The sequence below is a fragment of the Tachysurus vachellii genome, chromosome 1 (genome assembly GCF_030014155.1).
Source record: "Tachysurus vachellii isolate PV-2020 chromosome 1, HZAU_Pvac_v1, whole genome shotgun sequence".
NCBI lineage: Eukaryota > Metazoa > Chordata > Actinopteri > Siluriformes > Bagridae > Tachysurus > Tachysurus vachellii.
The window spans coordinates 31,850,630-31,868,576 of record NC_083460.1 but is presented as its reverse complement, the minus strand read 5'-3'; the positions used below and the strand labels follow the sequence as shown (position 1 = coordinate 31,868,576).

The 17,947-nt window shown below is 34.9% G+C and overlaps 1 protein-coding gene and 1 long non-coding RNA gene across 4 annotated transcripts in view; both read right to left on the bottom strand.

Moving 5' to 3' along the window:
* Positions 1-2,608: 2,608 nt before the first annotated feature.
* Positions 2,609-17,947, bottom strand: part of LOC132842251 (uncharacterized) — a 42,585-nt gene continuing 27,246 nt past the window's right edge. For 2 of the 3 annotated variants that reach the window (XR_009648008.1, XR_009648007.1), the window contains 2 exons: positions 14,464-14,535; positions 12,359-12,729 (listed from right to left, as the gene is read on the bottom strand). This is a non-coding gene — a long non-coding RNA (uncharacterized LOC132842251). Of the gene's footprint in view, positions 4,026-12,358; positions 12,730-14,463; positions 14,536-17,947 lie in introns of those variants that run through there. The other variant, XR_009648009.1, reaches the window with a different exon arrangement.
* Positions 14,882-17,077, bottom strand: sox2 (SRY-box transcription factor 2). The gene has a single exon (XM_060883445.1). It carries the CDS (start codon positions 16,792-16,794, stop codon positions 15,793-15,795), a length of 1,002 nt encoding a protein of 333 aa, XP_060739428.1. The 5' UTR covers positions 16,795-17,077; the 3' UTR covers positions 14,882-15,792.

The window sequence follows — 17,947 nt, the reverse complement described above, 5'->3', positions numbered from 1 at the left end:
GACGAGAAAAGCCGCACAGTCATTCTGAATGTTTTTTATATCACTCACTATCCCCATTATATCAACCCAAGACATGTTCTCTTTTACAGTTTTACACTGTGAGGCTAATGTAGCTAATGATGATGGAAGCTAATAACCTCCAGTTTAGCCTCCGTGAGCTTCATGGAGTTGTTCAATTCTCAAATAAAAGCAAAAAAAATCTTTCTTTCTCTGTGCATACTTCAGAGCTACTCTTTACTAGCAGACTCAAACAAGGAGTTCTGGCTTAAAGGTTGAAGGTGGGGACTGTAGGTTAGAAGGGATTCATCCCCTGAAGCTTTAGAATTTATGAAAATAAAAATGTACCTCTAATTTTCAATTGGTAAAAAATATCTGGGTATGTGATGTAACAAATTAAAATAAAAAAGAGGTGATTCAAACACTCTTCAGAGGCTATGAAGAAGGTCAGATGCAAATATAAAGGCTGGAAAAATATTTAGTGCCCTTTAAAAAAAGGGGTTGTAAATTTTTGATCCAAAGCTACTGAGCCACAGACAGTACATGCAGATTTAGTTCATCATGCTAAACTGGTAGCTGTAACTTCCCTTACTTAAAAAACAGTCAAAACTTTTAGGCATAAATCACAAAACGTCATTCAGCAGATGTACCATATTTACAACAAGAGGGACATGATCTTTTTTGGTTTATTCTGAAGATCATATCAGTGTAAATCTTCTGCTACAGGAAATATGGAAGCTGCCCATGAAAAAAGATCATTTAAAAAATGCCACTCCGAGTGTGTTTGGTGTAACTCTGAAAATATATTAAAGGTATATTAAAGGTGACTTTTCCTATACAGCATTACTAATCTCCATCCAGCTCATAATCCTGAATTGCAAGTAAAAACACGAGTGTGCAACAAGCTCAGCAACAAACAAAGGTGGCTATCTGAGGATATGAGAAATTAATAAATGGCACGCAACATGCATTCAGAGAGAAATTAAACATGCTTGCTCTTTGCTGTGACTTTTTTTTTCACAAAAAACTGGAATTAGTGTCTGAACCTCAGCCAGTTTCCTGCAATTAGTGAAATTTGTGTTGGTTCTTCGGAGCGAGATAAGGACTAAGAACTTGAGTTTATGACTAAATTTTTGTCATAAAGTTCTGCAAACATTTACACGCAACTGTAGTTTTTTTAATACGCATTTTTCTTGAATTTAACCATACAGTGCGTAGGACTGAGTGTTTGATGAGTTGTGTAACTGTATGTGTAAGGCTTTATTTCTGTGAAGAGTTAGTCAATACTTCTGTTCAATCTTGTTGTGTCATTTTGAAACTCTGTCTATTAATTCCTAAACCACAGCCCATGGCACGCTATCATGGGCCAGCTAGTGGCTAATAGGACATGATTAATGCATTTATTGGGATTTGTGTGGATCATGATGGTGCTTCAGACTAAGCTAAAAAAAATCATAACATTAGGTATTATAATGAGAGCCTAATCTATTAATTCTAATAGATGACTTTACTTATGACTATTACTTATGTCTGGTCATAAGGTTGTGCAAATTTTGGCACTCCATAACAGTTCTTTCAGTGTATAGAATTCTGGTATTCTTTTTTTTTTCTTTTTTTTTTTTTTTAAAATGATGATTATTGAGTACTGTATAAGTTGTATAATCTAATGTTTCTGAGCTGCTGTGTGCTGTTCTGATTTTTATTGTTAGCCGATTGTTGAATTATTTTAGCTAGTCAGCTAGTAGCTAATGTAATAAGTGTGATTTTGCAAATGACTTCATACTAACTATCGTACCAATAGATCAATATCTGCTCACTCTGGATCTGTCATTTTGACAAGTCTGTGTTGAGGCTAGCATGGGTCAGGTAATGGTGTGTGTGTATGTGTGTGTATAAAAAAAGCTATGTCTATGAATTGGGTGTGCAAACATCTTCAGGCAACTGGAGTTCCAGTTCTTTTAACTGAGATTATTCTTAATCTGTACAACTTTTTGCTTATTAGATCGGGGAACCAAAAAAGCAGTGTATAATATGGTGTTTCTGAGCTGCTGTAAGTCTGGCATTTGTATCCTTAGCCAGTAGTCAACAGTCAACATTCTTATATTTATTGCTTATGAACAAGCGTGAAATACATCTCAAACAGACAGAGAGAGAGAGAGAGTGCAGAGTTAGTTGGGATGCAAAACCCTGACTGTGTCTATGTGTGTGCGTGTGCTCCAGCATGTTTGTCCCAATGAAAAGATGGCTGTGCTCAGCCCAGCTCGGGCCCCGTAATGCTGCAAACAGCACACATTTGGCTTTTGTTGTGGTGCATGCTGACATCATGCTGTGCTCAGGCACTCAAATCCCTCTTTCTCCAGCACCAGCACTTTTTAAACAAAACTGCCGTGGCACTGGCCGGCTTTGCCAACTTGCCAAAAATACCTCATTAATCATCACACAGGCATACACATGCGCTAAAGGTTCTGTCCGTACCCACATCAATCCCAACGACAAGCAGGAGAAACAAACTCTCCTTGATCTGTTCAAATCCAATACATTAAAAAATATATACAAAGACTTTCATTTACACATTTACAGCTTTTAATGCAGAAATATCCATGTGCGACATTATAAAATATATCATGATGTTACATCCTTTATTATCACAAATAACAGAAAGAGTAACAGCTTTTCCATTATAACAATGTGCTGTTGAATTCAAGATTGGTCAGGCGTTGATTTTCTATCATTAATACATCCATAGCAGCTCTGACATTTAATTATACTTAAGGCACTGGTTATGACATGTTATTTTCTGTAGTAACGCCTCATTCACAGATACTTTTTTGAATGTTGGAGACTCCGCACTAAAGGATTTTAAGAATCACACATTTGATGATGTTTGCTTTTTGTGTACAATGTCAGCACTTTGTAACAGAGGTAAAGCTGTAACTTTAGGTTCATCGACAGCATCAGGATATAGGAGTTCCTGGGTAACATAAGTTGTGGGGTTTTTTTTTTGCTTGTTTAATTTAAGAGAGAGAAACAAAATGTGGTGACAAAACAAGTTTTCATAGCTGCTATGACTTTTGTCATAGACATTCCACCAGATTAAGTGTAACTACAATGTAAACGGATTAAAAATATGCCATGTTATTCTTTAATAAATAAAAAGTGTGCTTGTCAAATTGCTACACTTCTATAAAGTCTATTATTTTTCTGTCATAGTAATTGGAGAATGGTTTGAGTACATTAATGTGAAACAAAATCTCTATTATTGTGTTCCACCTAGCTCATGTTAGACGCATAAATAGCTCAGATCGGTAACTAGATCTTTTTGAGAGTTTCTGAAATTGAGGCTGAAATTTTTTTGCTAAAAAAGTTGAACTTCTGTGAAAGTATGATTAAACAGTAATAAAAATATATATGGTCATGTGGAATTAAGTGATTTGTGAAAAGGTAGAATCAAAAAATGTACTTTTTGTCTTTACTTCTCATTATAGATGAGAAAGCTGTGAGCTTGTCTGGCTTTAAAGTCATATTTACTCAGCAGCTCAGGCACTTTCACCTTCACCCTGGAGTCAGTGTGTTGCGATTGTGAGGTGTGTACTAATGGCCAAAAGGTGAGCTAAGCGTCAGGTAAACACTCCCACACACACTGCTATTATCCTGCTGTAATATCAGTATGAACATGTTACTGGAGAACTCCGGTTATACAAGCTCAGGAGTTCATACAAAGTTCATATTAATTAGCCAAATCACTTATCATAGCCCTGCCCTTTTTAATAACCATAACAGCTCCAAATTTTAATACAGAAATATATTATCTGCACACAGATACACAAATGCGCACATTCACAAGACTCATCCAGATTTTTTTGTTCATTGCCAAAATGTCCACATGTCAACAAGGTGAAACCTTGATCCACTTGATCATCCAATCACCAAATAGATCACGTTACTAACATCTGTGTAGTGAAGAAGATCAACACCGAATCGTCAGGATGCAGGAAGCTGAGAACATGTGAACTCTTGATTGGAATAACCTGTAAAGTAAAAACATTTATAAGGGACAGAAATTCGACAACAAAGAAATAACACAAACTGTGATGATGTTTCACAGAATCTACATAGAATAGATTTTTTGAAAAGAAGATAAAATTAAACATTTCAAATGTTAGATTATCCTCCTGAACTTCAGGAGAAACAAACAAACAACTAAGATTTCATGGTGCAAACAATTGGGAACATATTCTGTATGCAAAAAATAACTTAAAGTATGTCATGGTAAAGTATGTCAATCTGAGATTTCTGTAATTAAAAAAGAATTAAAAACTCTTCAAATCTGAAGATTTCAGAAAACATAAAAGTTACAGCTTTACAATGGAGACTTCTTTCATAAAAAAATACACACATTTCCATTTACTGAAAACTTAACCATGTCAACAGTTAAAAAAATGTTTAACATGATGCTTCCACCATAAAAGTCCCTGTGAATAAGATGATATTATAGAAACAATATTAGAAGGAGCACATTAATTATAAATATTTCTGTTATTTGAAGCTGCACTACTAATTTATACAAGATTTACTATTTTCTGACCAAGCAGAGTCTAACAATGCTGGGGTGTAGAGTTTATATTATAGTAACACATATTATATATAAGAACATACATTTTTAATGTAATAATAAACTGGCTGGCAATCAAACAACAGAAAATTAAACCTCAATCCTCATAGAGCTCTTTTTTCTCTCCTTTTTTCACTAAAACCTGCATTTCTCTTCTCTTGAGCTTATTAATTCCCTCAGAGTTCTTCAGCTGCACTTCTCCTCCTGGCCATTCGAAACTTTAATAAGCTTTTAATGACCACTTCTAAAACACACCCCATAGTTGAAGAGCTGTTCAGCTCCATCCTGGGTGCTTATCTTTCATTCTCTCTCTCTCTCTCTCTCTCTCTCTCTCTCTCTCTCTCTCTCTCTCTCTCTCTCTCTTTCTCTCTCTTTCTCTCTCTCTCTCACACACACACACACACACACACACACACACTGTCTTTCTCTCTGCAAATCTGTAAATCTGTAAATCTGTCATGGTCGGCTAAACCGTCGCCCAGGTTGTGAGCTCGGCCTTCGCCGTGACAGGGTCACGGGGTTAAAATCGATTTCACAGGCCACCTGTAGAGCTGAGGCTGCAAACTGACTTGAAAAATTTCACTCGAAGCAGGACACGTCCACCCCCGTCGTTCTCGAACCCCCCAATTCATCCTCCCACCCCCATGACGCTGAAACGTCCCGGGCCGAGCAGAAGCTGGCACTCACTGACCTCTTCAAACTTTACACTGAATTGTTCTGGCAGTTTCCAGGGTGACGGGGCGCTTCGAACTGATCCTTCTTACCCTCCAAAAGGGTACGACAGCTCACTACGGGCAATGATGCAAATGTGGTGACTCAGTTTTACCACAAATGAACAACGGGGAAGAAGAATTAACTCACGAGTTTAAAAAAAAACAACAAAAAAGATAATCTGGCTTTCTGTTGTACTCATGAAAATGTGCTTGTTTAAAAGCTTTAAAAAGTACAAAGAAAAAAGAGGATATTTTTAAACAACGTTAATGCCTTAACAGAATTTTTTAATCGTGTGTAACTTGTTAATCACTTTCACAATGTTACTGAATGAATAATATATATATAATTAGAAATAGACTAGAAAAATGTACACAGTGATATCAGTTTACAATAAACACTGGTGACTCCTTCCAAACATGTTTAAATAATTAAGGAATAACGACATTAAAGTGTATGTTTAACTTTTGGTATATGAAAAACATATAAGAAACATCAGAGTAAATTAAAAACAACAATAAAGACAAGAATATGGTCCATTGGTAGACAGGCAGAGAAGGAAGTTAGGTTATATTTGAAGAATGTGGAAAAAAACTATATTTATTTCAGAATTATGGAGTATATTTAACTAACAGGTAATTCTCACTAGTCTCCAGCCGTTGCAGCATGCAAACAATGTATTACAATCTTATTGTTCAGACATGCAGCAGATCCGGATTCAGCAGACATCCCAGAAGACTGAATTAGATCTGAGGTTTGATGTGCGAAAACATTTAGAGTGTGTTGTTCATTGATTAACTGTCATGTTTTCCTTACACTCACATGTTGTCTGTAATATCAGATCACTTCACCTTTCATTCAGAGACATGAGTACAGCTGACACACATGTAGTGCAGCTTTTTGATGTGGAGGTTTTCTGTCATGAGAAATGTGTTTATGTAACATTAATGGAAGGAGTCTCCAGTATCAGTGCTTGAAGCAGTCAGAGGTAACGCTGTAACTTTACATTTTCTGACATCTTCAGGAGGTTTACAATTATTGTGGTTTCTCAGTAACAAAAGAAAAGGTGCATTTTTATATTATAAGGGAAGATAGACTGATGAGCCGTTATAGCTGCTATAACATAAGCAGGAACAGGAAATAGCTTGTTTCACTCACATGACATTCTTCAATACAATATATTCATCAGCTTTGTGATGGTAACAGTAACTCACACAGCCTCACTTTGCATAGTGAATTATCTGAAGATTTAATTGTGATATGCTCCAAATGCTACAAAATGCTTTTCATAACTAATCATAATGGTGTGTATAATGCCTTATGAATGCCTTATAACATGATATGATGTATTTCTAAGTCCTTACTGAAATGGCCTGCATAAAAAAGTGTTACCATCATTTAATAAATCATGAAGAACCTACATATAATTACTGTTTTTGCCGTATTTAAAAAAAAAAAAAACAGCTGTAAATTATGTGTATACATGTGTACGCATGCTTTTGCTTTTGTTCTCATTCCTTTGCTCTCATATGTACACAATTCAGGAATTTTTATGACAGTGATTCTGTGATCAGCAGGTGTGTCCAAGCGGGAAAAATCAGCAACCCGTGCTGGACTCCACACAGTCAGACAAACTGGCCTTAATGGCGCTCCTTGTGCTTGAGGATGCTAATGGGTGAGACAGTGAAATCTCATCCTGAGAGTGGATTCGCTTTTCGTCAGACGGAGATGTCCTTTTGGCTGAGGGGACACAATGACGGAGCTCTGATCTCCGCGATAGGGAGATGGCCAGCTGATTAAAATGCTTTACTTGTTTCCACCCAGTCACTCGATCAGCGTGTGAACTCTTATTTACAATCAAATGCAGTGACCTCAGAAGGCCATGTGGCTGCTATGTATGCTAATGGTTTAGCAAGCTCAGCTCAGGCTTACACGGCTAATACTTTGTTGAGTTCCTTTAAACGGTTAGGTGACAGAATTAGCAGAAAATAAAGATCATTTTAATACAAAAGATTGGAAAAGGTTCAGCTACCTGGAGGTTCTATCAGAAATGTTCTTTTTAGCCATGTTTTAAAACATCTGAAATAATCATATCAATCTTGAAATACTCTGTTTTATTGGGAGACTATTTTTTCCAATCATAACCATTTATTTTTTTAGAAAGAAACAAACAATCAGCCAACAGAAAATGTCACTTTAAAAGTTAAATTAAGTAAAAGCCTCTTAAAAACTAGATAAATTAGCTAATATTTAATATCTAATCATCTCAAAAAAAGAAATTATAGCTAGAATTACCATTTTCAAATTTTACCATAGACCTATATATATATATATATATATATATATATATATATATATATATATATATATATATATATATATATATATATATAATTTATAATTTTATAGAGACATTTTAACATTCAGAAGCCATATTCTATGACAACAGCATGCATGTTTCAGCCTTATTTAGCATGCTAGTGTTATTTGAGCTTTGGTTATCCTTGTATGATTTGCTAGTTGCTGGTTGAATATGGAGTTTTTGAACAGTCATGTTTTCAGAGAAATGGATCACATTTTGTTGTAAATGTCTGTAAAAAACTAAGCATTATTTATACTACAACCATTTCTGAATTTGTTGATTATGAACTGGCTTACCAGCATGCTAGTAGTTGTTATAATACAAGTATATAAAGATATATAAATTATATAAGTATAAAGATGAAATCATCAGAGTAATTCTGATGAGAATCAGAGTAATTTTAGCTGTAACAACAATAGATCAATGATCCACAAGCCAATGTTTTAAAACAATTTTGCTGATAGTTGAGTGCACAGATCCTAATGTGACATACTCTAGAACTTTCTCTGCTATTAAAGTTCTACTTGGATGGGATTGGTTCTACATGAGGAGCTGGGGTTTATTACTGGCCTACATCTAGGAATTTATTCCATTCCAAATTTGTTCCAACATATTTTTTTACTGACTGTGTGTGCATGTGTTTGGAAAACTTTTTTACCATCTTTAAATTGAGCAATAGAAATAACTCCAGATGAAATAGACCCTATCTGAACTGACATCAGTAAGGATTTGTTGGCCAATGTTCTGTTTCACTCTTTCAGACATCCTCTACTGAAACCACTGAACGGATCATAAATGCAAATATAAAATAATAACATAACAAATGTTCTGCTGGTGTATTAAATTGTGAATTTCAGAAGACATCAACATTGCAGCAACATTACTGAACACTAATTATGAGCTTTTGAGAATTTCAGCAAGTTGTAGAGGTTCCTCTTCTGTTAAGAAATTGATTAATCAGTATCATAACAAAACAACAGGATCTCCATCACAAGTGATGATGTATAGTAATGTATAAAATTAAAACTAAATAGAACAATTGTACTGCTGAAGAACACATTTAATGCATTTAACCTAAATATTCTAAAATCTAGAATCTGGTTAGTTTTCTTGTTCCAGTTAAATAGAAGGTGAATTTTTCAAATTATAATCCTGGAGTATGTATATACTGTACATACACATGAATGAGAAATGGGTCTCCTTTTCCAAACTCAGCAAGACAAAAGAAACTAAATCAATATAAAACAAACTAACGTCATCTCTAACAGTGTGCAGTCTCTGAAGGAATCTGACACGTGATTCTGACAGAGCTGAACCTCATAAAAGACCCCACAGATTTCCAGTTAATAAATGATGAGCTAATAGTGTTAATTGTGGATTACTATTATCATTTAAAGTGGCGCAACCCAGGCGCTTATAAGGCCATTAATCAACATACGTGTTAATTAACATATTAAAGTCATTAATCAACATGGAGTGGAGACGTGAAAGCTGAAAAGCTGAAGTCAAGACGAGAAGCAGTATGGATTTGGGAAAGAGTGAGAACATTTCCCATGAATATCTTATCATTGTAGAATGATAGAACATTTCCCATAGTATTCGTTGCTGAACCCTTAATGAATTAACAATCGCAGTGTTTATATAGACTTCCAGTTGAGGATCAATGCAAAACTGCAAAATTAATCTCTCTATTTTTTAGTTTTTAATCATTAATTTTAATGAGTAATATTTTACATTTTCTTTGTTTAGATATAACTTCTCATCCTAAAAAACTAAATGTGTCCATAAATACAATGTGTATAGAAAAAGAACACAAAACAAAGAAATCAATAGTTAAAGATATAGAACATTACCAAATCTGAGAATAATAATAATTGTATAGTACAATTTATATAAAAAACTAATTAATTAAAGAAATTATGATTAATTATGAGTATTTTTATTGTTCATAATTAATATAAACATTTACATTACACAATGTATGGTATATTCTTTTTATTGTTATTTTTATATTATTTAATTTTACATACAACATTAGTTAAGTCTGGATTTGGCAACATCCAATATGTTTGTTTGTTTGTTTGTTTGTTTGTTTGTTTGTTTGTTTGTTCATGAAAACATTTACATTTTAATGATTCTGTCAGTCTTCAGCAACAATGACTATTCTAAGAAATGATTAAATTTACTATTTAATCAGTAGCATTTATTTTGGATGGTTGTGATTATTACTTAAAGGCTTCTGCCACATGTGTAATACTGAATAAATAAATGCCTTTAAACTGATCAGAATTTCTGTCATTTGTGAATCTTTAAGACCATTATTCTTTTATTATTATTATTATTATTATTATTATTATTATTATTATTATTATTATTATTATTATATTTGACATTATATTATTAGAATAATCAGTTTAAAAAAAGATTAAAGATTCTGCCATTTTCATCCTAGATAACTTTCAGTATCAAACTTTTTTGGAGGGACAAAGACTTTACTTTAAGCTTTGTCCTGCCACATTTGCCCCAACCCCCCTAACACACACACACATAAACATACACACACACACACACAGACACACACACTCAGAGCTCAGTTTATCTCCCCCCTCAGCTCCATTAAAAGCTTGATGTGCATCTCTGTGTGAAACACCCCTCACTGACTGAACTGCTGCATCAAAGCACGTTATTGTTCCCACAGCCGTGTGTGTATCTGTGTGTGTGTGTGTGTGTGTGTGTGTGTGGGTGTGTGTGTGTGTGTGTGTGTATGGAAATGCAGGAAAACACTTGTTCCTCCTATAATAGTGAGCATGAATCAATTTAGAACAAGAATCTCTCTGAAGCACGCACGATGAGCAGAAGACGTGAAAGAACACACACACACACGCACACGCACACAAAGAGAAAATGCAAAGAGTCTCTGAGAAACACACTAAAGTTTACACATTTCAGCAAAGCTAGATTTGCCAACTCACCAAAAGAGTATTTGGTTTAAACATTTTGTTAAAATTAAGTTTTATCCATGACATCATGACTATTAAACTGCATTTAATTCACTGCAGTTTATTTTTCTTCTATGACTCAATGTTAGTTAATAAAATAAACAAAAATTGGGGTTTCATTTCAGAGCTCAGATTCTATGCAACTAAATTGACAATCTCTTATGTCCAATTTACAGAAAGGAACTTGATAAAAAAAACAACAACAAAATTATATCAATGCTGAAAAAGCATAAACGTTTTTTTGCTGCTCACTTTCACTGAAAAATTTGGGAGAATTCTGATCCATATTGTTATGTGTGAACATAACAGAAAGTGGAACAAAAAGCGATCATAAAGATTTGCAGATTTACACTGTAATGGAGGGAATTAAAGAGAAGATGTAGAGGAGGTGCATGTTTGTGTGTGTGTGTGTGTCTGTGTGTGTGTGTCTGTGTGTGTTATATATATACTGAACTGCCATGATACCTATCATCTGATGTCTATCATATGAATGATAGAAATGGTTTTGTGTTTTGTGTGTTTTAATGTTTTGTGATGATGACATTGGTCAAAGAAGTGAGAACTGAGATGAATCAATGGATAAATAATAGTGAAAAGAAAATTAAATGAAAAGAAACTGAGCTACTCAAACTGATTTAAATTGCAATCAGCAAAATGAGTGAGATTGAAAAGAAAAGAAATAAAATAATGTTTCACATTACATATTTTACATAAACACTAATATTTTACATAACTAATTACTAATATCTCGATAATTGTCTCCATGTAGTGTTTTATTTTTTAAAATAGATTTATTTCTTTTTTTATCTGTACAGTTTAAAGTTTAATTTTTTTCTCAGTTAATCATTCTACCAATGTTTTAAAAACAATCATGGTGCAAAATGTGAGAAATACAATCTCAAAGATTCAGATCATCTTTTCACAAACAAAAAACACACACACAAACATCAAACCCAAAATCAATCAATCTAAGCTCAATAAATACCCCCAACCCCCTTAAATAACCCCACTAATTACCCTCACTAACCAGAATAAGCGCCCAAATCTATCCACCCCTCCACCCAACTAGCTATCCGCTCATCCTCTCACCCCACTTTCTGCCCCTCACCCCAGTAACAACCCGTCAACCACAATAATCACTAACCTTAACCCCACTAACTGCCCCTCCCATCACATCAACTGCCCCTCATCCCAGAGGGGGCAGGTAAATGAAGGAGCCATGTGTGTGTGTGTGTGTGTGTGTGTGTGTGTGTGTGTGTGTGTGTTGGGGGTGGGTGGGAGGTAGCAGAAAGTAGTAGAAAATCATTAGCCTAGTTTCTCAAGTTGCTTTCCTCCTTTTTTCCTACGCACACACTCACACACACTCTCTGTCCCACACACACAAACAGCTTCTTTGAAACAGCAAACAATTTAAAAATAATAATAATAATAATAATAATAATAATAATAATAATAATAATAATAATAATAATAATAAAAATAATAATAATCATCATCATCATCATCACCATCATCAATCCTATTCTCAACCTAATTTATTGCATAGTAAAATTATATAATAAAGGTATCAACCTGATATTCTTTACTACAATAAATAATGAACATTTGATGTAATGATTTTTAAAATCTTGAATATCGTCTGAATTCAGTTACATAAAAAGACTACATTTTCCCCTAAATAAATCCAGTTTCTTTGAGAAAAGAGAACAAAAGCAAATCTGTGTTTACATACCATCTAAAAACTATCACGCAAAATAAAAAGAAAACATGAGGCTGACATTATTAAACACTACGACCTTTAAGTATCGCCTCCTAATAGCATCGAACTTTTCAAACATTACACAAATATTTTGTGCAAAATTTCACAGAGAAAACAAACAGATCACTTCTATTTTGTTCTTTTCTTTTAAACAAGTATCAAATGACACTCAGGTAAAAGCGATGATGAAGTATTCTAGTAAAAGCCGCGCGCTCACCACCTGTTGCAGGTAAATCAGCTGCAGCACCGTTTCTGCATCCGGGTCTTATCCAGACTCCAGCGTGACCTGCTAAACACACACACACACACACACACACACACACACACACACACACACACACACACACACACACACATTATTACAGTGTAGGATATACACTTGTAAACAGGTTCTGAAATCAAATCAAGAACCATTTATATATTAACAAAATGATTATTTATGACTCAATTCATGACCACCTTATTTAGAGAGAATATAAAGATCGAGTGGTTAATATACAGCTTTACATTTACATAACGATTAGTTATGTAAAAAACGGTTAGTTTTTATAATTAGTAATAGTTCTCTGACCAGAAGTAAGGAATATGACAAAACGCTGCAACATGTGAAAAATTCTGAAGGTTCACAGAAGTTTTATTACTGATATATATATATATATATATATATATTTATTTTGCTTTTATGAAGTCAATAACAACACCTTGAATAAACACAAAACCATAATCTGAGGCGCCCTTTTAACATCAAATCCTCGATATCCTTTAATTTCTGGTGGATTTGTTGGTGTTTGGATAAATAATGAATTGTCGGCTTTAACATCAGCACGCATGAAGAAAGAAGTCTCGTCAAATATTCATTTAGCGCTGTGTGTGTGTGTGTGTGTGTGTGTGTGTGTGTGTGTGTGTGTGTGAGAGAGAGAGAGAGAGAGAGAGAGAGAGAGAGAGAGAGAGGGAGAGAGAGAGAGAGAGAGAAAGAGAGAGAGAGAGATCGAACTTTTCCTCCCCTGACAGTGTGAAATAAACCTTCTGACAACATCACTGACACTGTCTCAGAAACTATTATTATTATTATTATTATTATTATTATTATTATTATTATTATTATTATTATATGTAATAATAATAATAATAATACAAATAATAATCATAATCATAATAATAAATGCCATCGTCATAACCATATTATTATTAGTAGTAGTAGTATTAGTAGTAGTAGTAGTTTATATGATTACATTTATTTATATATATATATATATATATATATATATATATATATATATATATATATTTTTTTTTTTTTTTTTTTTTTCGAAAAAATACTATACATTATTTTTGTTGCTTTTTTAAGTTCTCTGTGAGCTTTCAGGTTCCAACCGCCTAACTTGTTAAAATTGTCTGCAATTTAAAATAAAACTAAATTGTCTGCATTCACATTTGCAACATCATTAAAAAATTATAGAGTGTTAATTAATATCAATTTTGCACTTCCGATTTTTTTACTCAATTAATTTTCTGACATCGCAAGAAACATCATCACATACCTATGAAAATTAGTATATAAAGAGGCAAAGTTGTGGTTTTTAAAGATAATATCGTTATTAACTTTATAACGTATCTCTACACCAAAAGCATCACATTATAGTTAAGAAATCAGCAAATTGTAAATTGTGTCATTTGAATTTCATATTATTAGAAGTTAACATATTATTATTATTATTATTATTATTATTATTATTATTATTATAGTAATTTTGCATCTTATGAATAACTATTTTAAACATCCCTTACAACATCAACCAACTCAAAAATGTATACAATTATTATTATTATTATTATTATTATTATTATTATTATTATTATTATTATTATTGTCGCCTTAATGCACGTGCAAAAATATCTAATCAGTGATAATTTGTCTAATGTTATTAAAGCAACAACATTTCGTGTTTCATGAAACATGCATATATTTAAAAGTTTTAAATCATAACGTGATTATAGTCATGGTGAAGAAATTATCCTCTACCTGGTCTCGCGCGTCTTCAATATTTTCTATTCTTCCAAAAAACTTTTAAGAGCTGCAATGACTTGCATAGGCCTTAAAAATAAACACAAAAATAGTGTAAGAAAAAGGTTACGTTTCAATCTCAAACTTTAGCACATGTATTCAGTTCACAAACACACGAGCCTTAAGATGGATTTTGTGAAATAAATACTTACTGTCAATGAGCTGCACAGTTTGCAGAATTTTCACATAAGCCCATAACAAAAGTATAAAAAAAATAAATAAACACAGCAAATACCTAGTTAGATATTTTTTTGTAAAGTTTCGTATCAATGATTTTTAACGACTGTTAATAGTAAGATTACGCATATAATGGACATCAGATGAGAAAATCAAACATGACAACATAAAGAAGAAATCAAATCAAAACCCGAAACAATTTCAAATATCCAAATTTCAAAAATTTATTCATTTCAAACTGCATATTGAAAAAAACTCAGCTGAAATTGTAACTGTTATGTCACTATTAGTTCAGATATGTACATGTCGCGTGTTTGGCATTTGCCTACAGGCCACAATTCTTTAAAATACAACTACGGATTTTTTTTTAAAAAATAAAAACTCACAGTAAAATATACAGAAAATGTACAAAACCATGAGAAAATAAAGAACACAAACGTCATAGCTTTAACAGATGGAGGGTTGGAGATTAAACAAAAAAGATATAAATTAACGGGTTTATCATCTGAAACTAAATTAAAATGGTTTAGTAATATTTAACGCTCAAGGTGAAATATTTTGTCCTGCTCTTTACTTCCACTATGTCTTGACTTCTTTTTGCACGGTTTGGAGCATGATAAGTGTCAATTCTGTCGTTATCTTTCTTAATAAAAAACTTCTTTACTGTAGTTTATACAAACATTACAACTGATTGTTATGTTTCTTTGATAAATACTGTACAAAAGTTGATTGCAATAATAAAACATTTGATTGATTATTATCCCTTTCCCCCGATCCCACGCACACACTGCCCATTTTCCATATCCAAAAAAATCTCATAGATTCTAATAAAAAAAAAAACTTGCTTGGTGTTCCTACCGTTTCGTCTTTAAATAGAAAGAAAGAGTGAAAAGAAAGAAAGAAAGAAAGAAAGAAAGAAAGAAAGAAAGAAAGAAAGAAAGAAAGAAAGAAAGGCTTGTGTTCTTTTTTCCTTGAGTCCTTTACAAGTTTCCCTCACCAAGAAAAAATTCTGTACAAAAAAAATAATAATTATAATAAAATAAAATTAATATAGTCCAGTCTAGAGGAGTCCAGTGTAGTAGAAAAAAGAAAAAACAAAAAGTTGTTCATTTACATGTGCGATAACGGGATGGTGCCGTTAATCGTAGTGGCGTGCACAGGTGCGCTCTGGTAGTGCTGCGACAGGTGCAGTCTGCTCTGGCCCGTCTGCTCGGCCACTTCCGCCCCGGGCAAATACATGCTGATCATGTCCCGCAGGTCCCCGGTTTGGCACGAGGGCGGCGGTGGCGGTGCGTGTGCAGGTGCGGGCGCTCCGGCGGCTCTAACGTGCGACGCGGATGTGACTGCGGGTGGACTTGAGCTGGCCTCGGATTTCACAGCCGAGCCCATGGAGCTGAGCTGTGGGTAAGACGACATGCTGTATGTGGGTGAGCCATTCATGTAGGTTTGCGCGCTCGTCATGGAGCCGTACGGCTGCAGCGCGCTCATATCATAGCGGTGGACGTGGTGCTGCTGCTGCTGCTGCTGCATGGGACTCGCCGCCGCCGCGTAGCCCAGTTGTTCCTGCATCATACCGTAGCCTCCGTTGCTCCAGCACCCGTTCATGTGTGCGTACGCGTCCATCCTCTGATTGACCCCTAGGTTGACGCCGAGGCCGCCCAGGCCTGAGCCCACGCCGGCGCTCATGCCGTTACCGCCCAGATTTCCTCCTCCGCCGCCGCCCGGTGCCAGGAGCCCGCCGGGCAGCGCATACTTGTCCTTCTTCATGAGAGTCTTGGTCTTCCGCCGCGGTCGGTACTTGTAATCCGGGTGCTCCTTCATGTGCAGAGCGCGCAGACGCTTGGCCTCGTCGATGAACGGCCGTTTCTCAGACTCGGACAACAGCTTCCACTCAGCGCCCAGCCTCTTACTGATCTCCGAGTTGTGCATCTTCGGGTTCTCTTGTGCCATTTTCCTCCGCTGACCGCGGGACCAGACCATAAACGCGTTCATGGGCCTCTTTACGCGCTCCGGACTGTTCTTCTGTCCCGGTGTGCCGCCTCCGGTGTTCCCGGTGCCGGTGTTATTACCCCCGGGATTGGGTTTCAACTCGGTCTCCATCATGTTGTACATTTAAAACGCCGGTTTGGGGGAAACTTCTTCCTCGACCGACCAAATGAAAGTAAAAATAAAACAGAACAAAAACAAAAAATACAAAGTTCTAACCTCTTTCGGGGTTAAAAAAAACTCTCTTCTTTCTCTTTTGCTCCAGTAAAAAAGTCCTCTCGCGCTCACAAAACTTCTTTCTGAGTCTTAAAGAAATCAAAACTCCTCCGTTTTCCCCTCTTCCGACACCACAAGCCTTGACAACTCCTGATACTTTTTGAACAAGTTAATAGACAACCATTCATGGAGCGACTGTCACAGCGAATATAAATGGGTTTCCACCTGGCCAATCACAGCACGTCTGGGTGGGTTTGATTAGCATAAAGGGGCGTGGTGACTCTGCTACTCGGCAGCGAGGCAGACACAGCAGAAACTCACCAAAGAGTTTCAGCATGGCAAAGATTTAAGTGGAAATCTGCTGAAAACTTGGAATTATGACGACATTATTCTGGTTTAATGTCCGGACATTGTATGATAATAGGTTGGATATTTTAGGAATCTGTTTTACTACAACTGCTGTCTTGGTGTTTTTACCAAAACTATATTTTAGACGTTTTTTTCCACGTGAATCTAAGTTTATAAGCAAAGTGCTTATTTATTACACTGGTAATAAATGTAAACTTTTTAAAGTAGAAATCTAACAACCAGTGTATATATAAATATTATATATACTGTATATATACTGTACACTGTTGTCTATTTTATCATGCCGTTATCTCAGTTTTGTATTTGTATTTGTAATGCACGGATTTTCTTCTTTTGTGCGCCTGGATGCGCGTGAATCGACTCTGATGTCAATCATCACAAAATAAGCAGCTTTTTTGTTTTGGATGTTGTCCCTATATCAGGCAGGACAAAAAGAAAGAAAAAAGAAAGAAAGAAGAAGAAACATACGGACTATTGACTTGCAGACGTTCTGGAAGGATCTCTGTTGACTAGATGTAATTTATCCACAAGCAAAGTGGGAAAAAACATACGTTTATTATAGAAAAATAGAGAAAACAGTTCATGGTTTTTCAAAAACACCCAAAACTTTCATATTCTAAATTAATTGGAAAAGGATAGGATGTAACATACAAGGTGCACTTACTTTTGCGCACTACACACTATTTCACACACG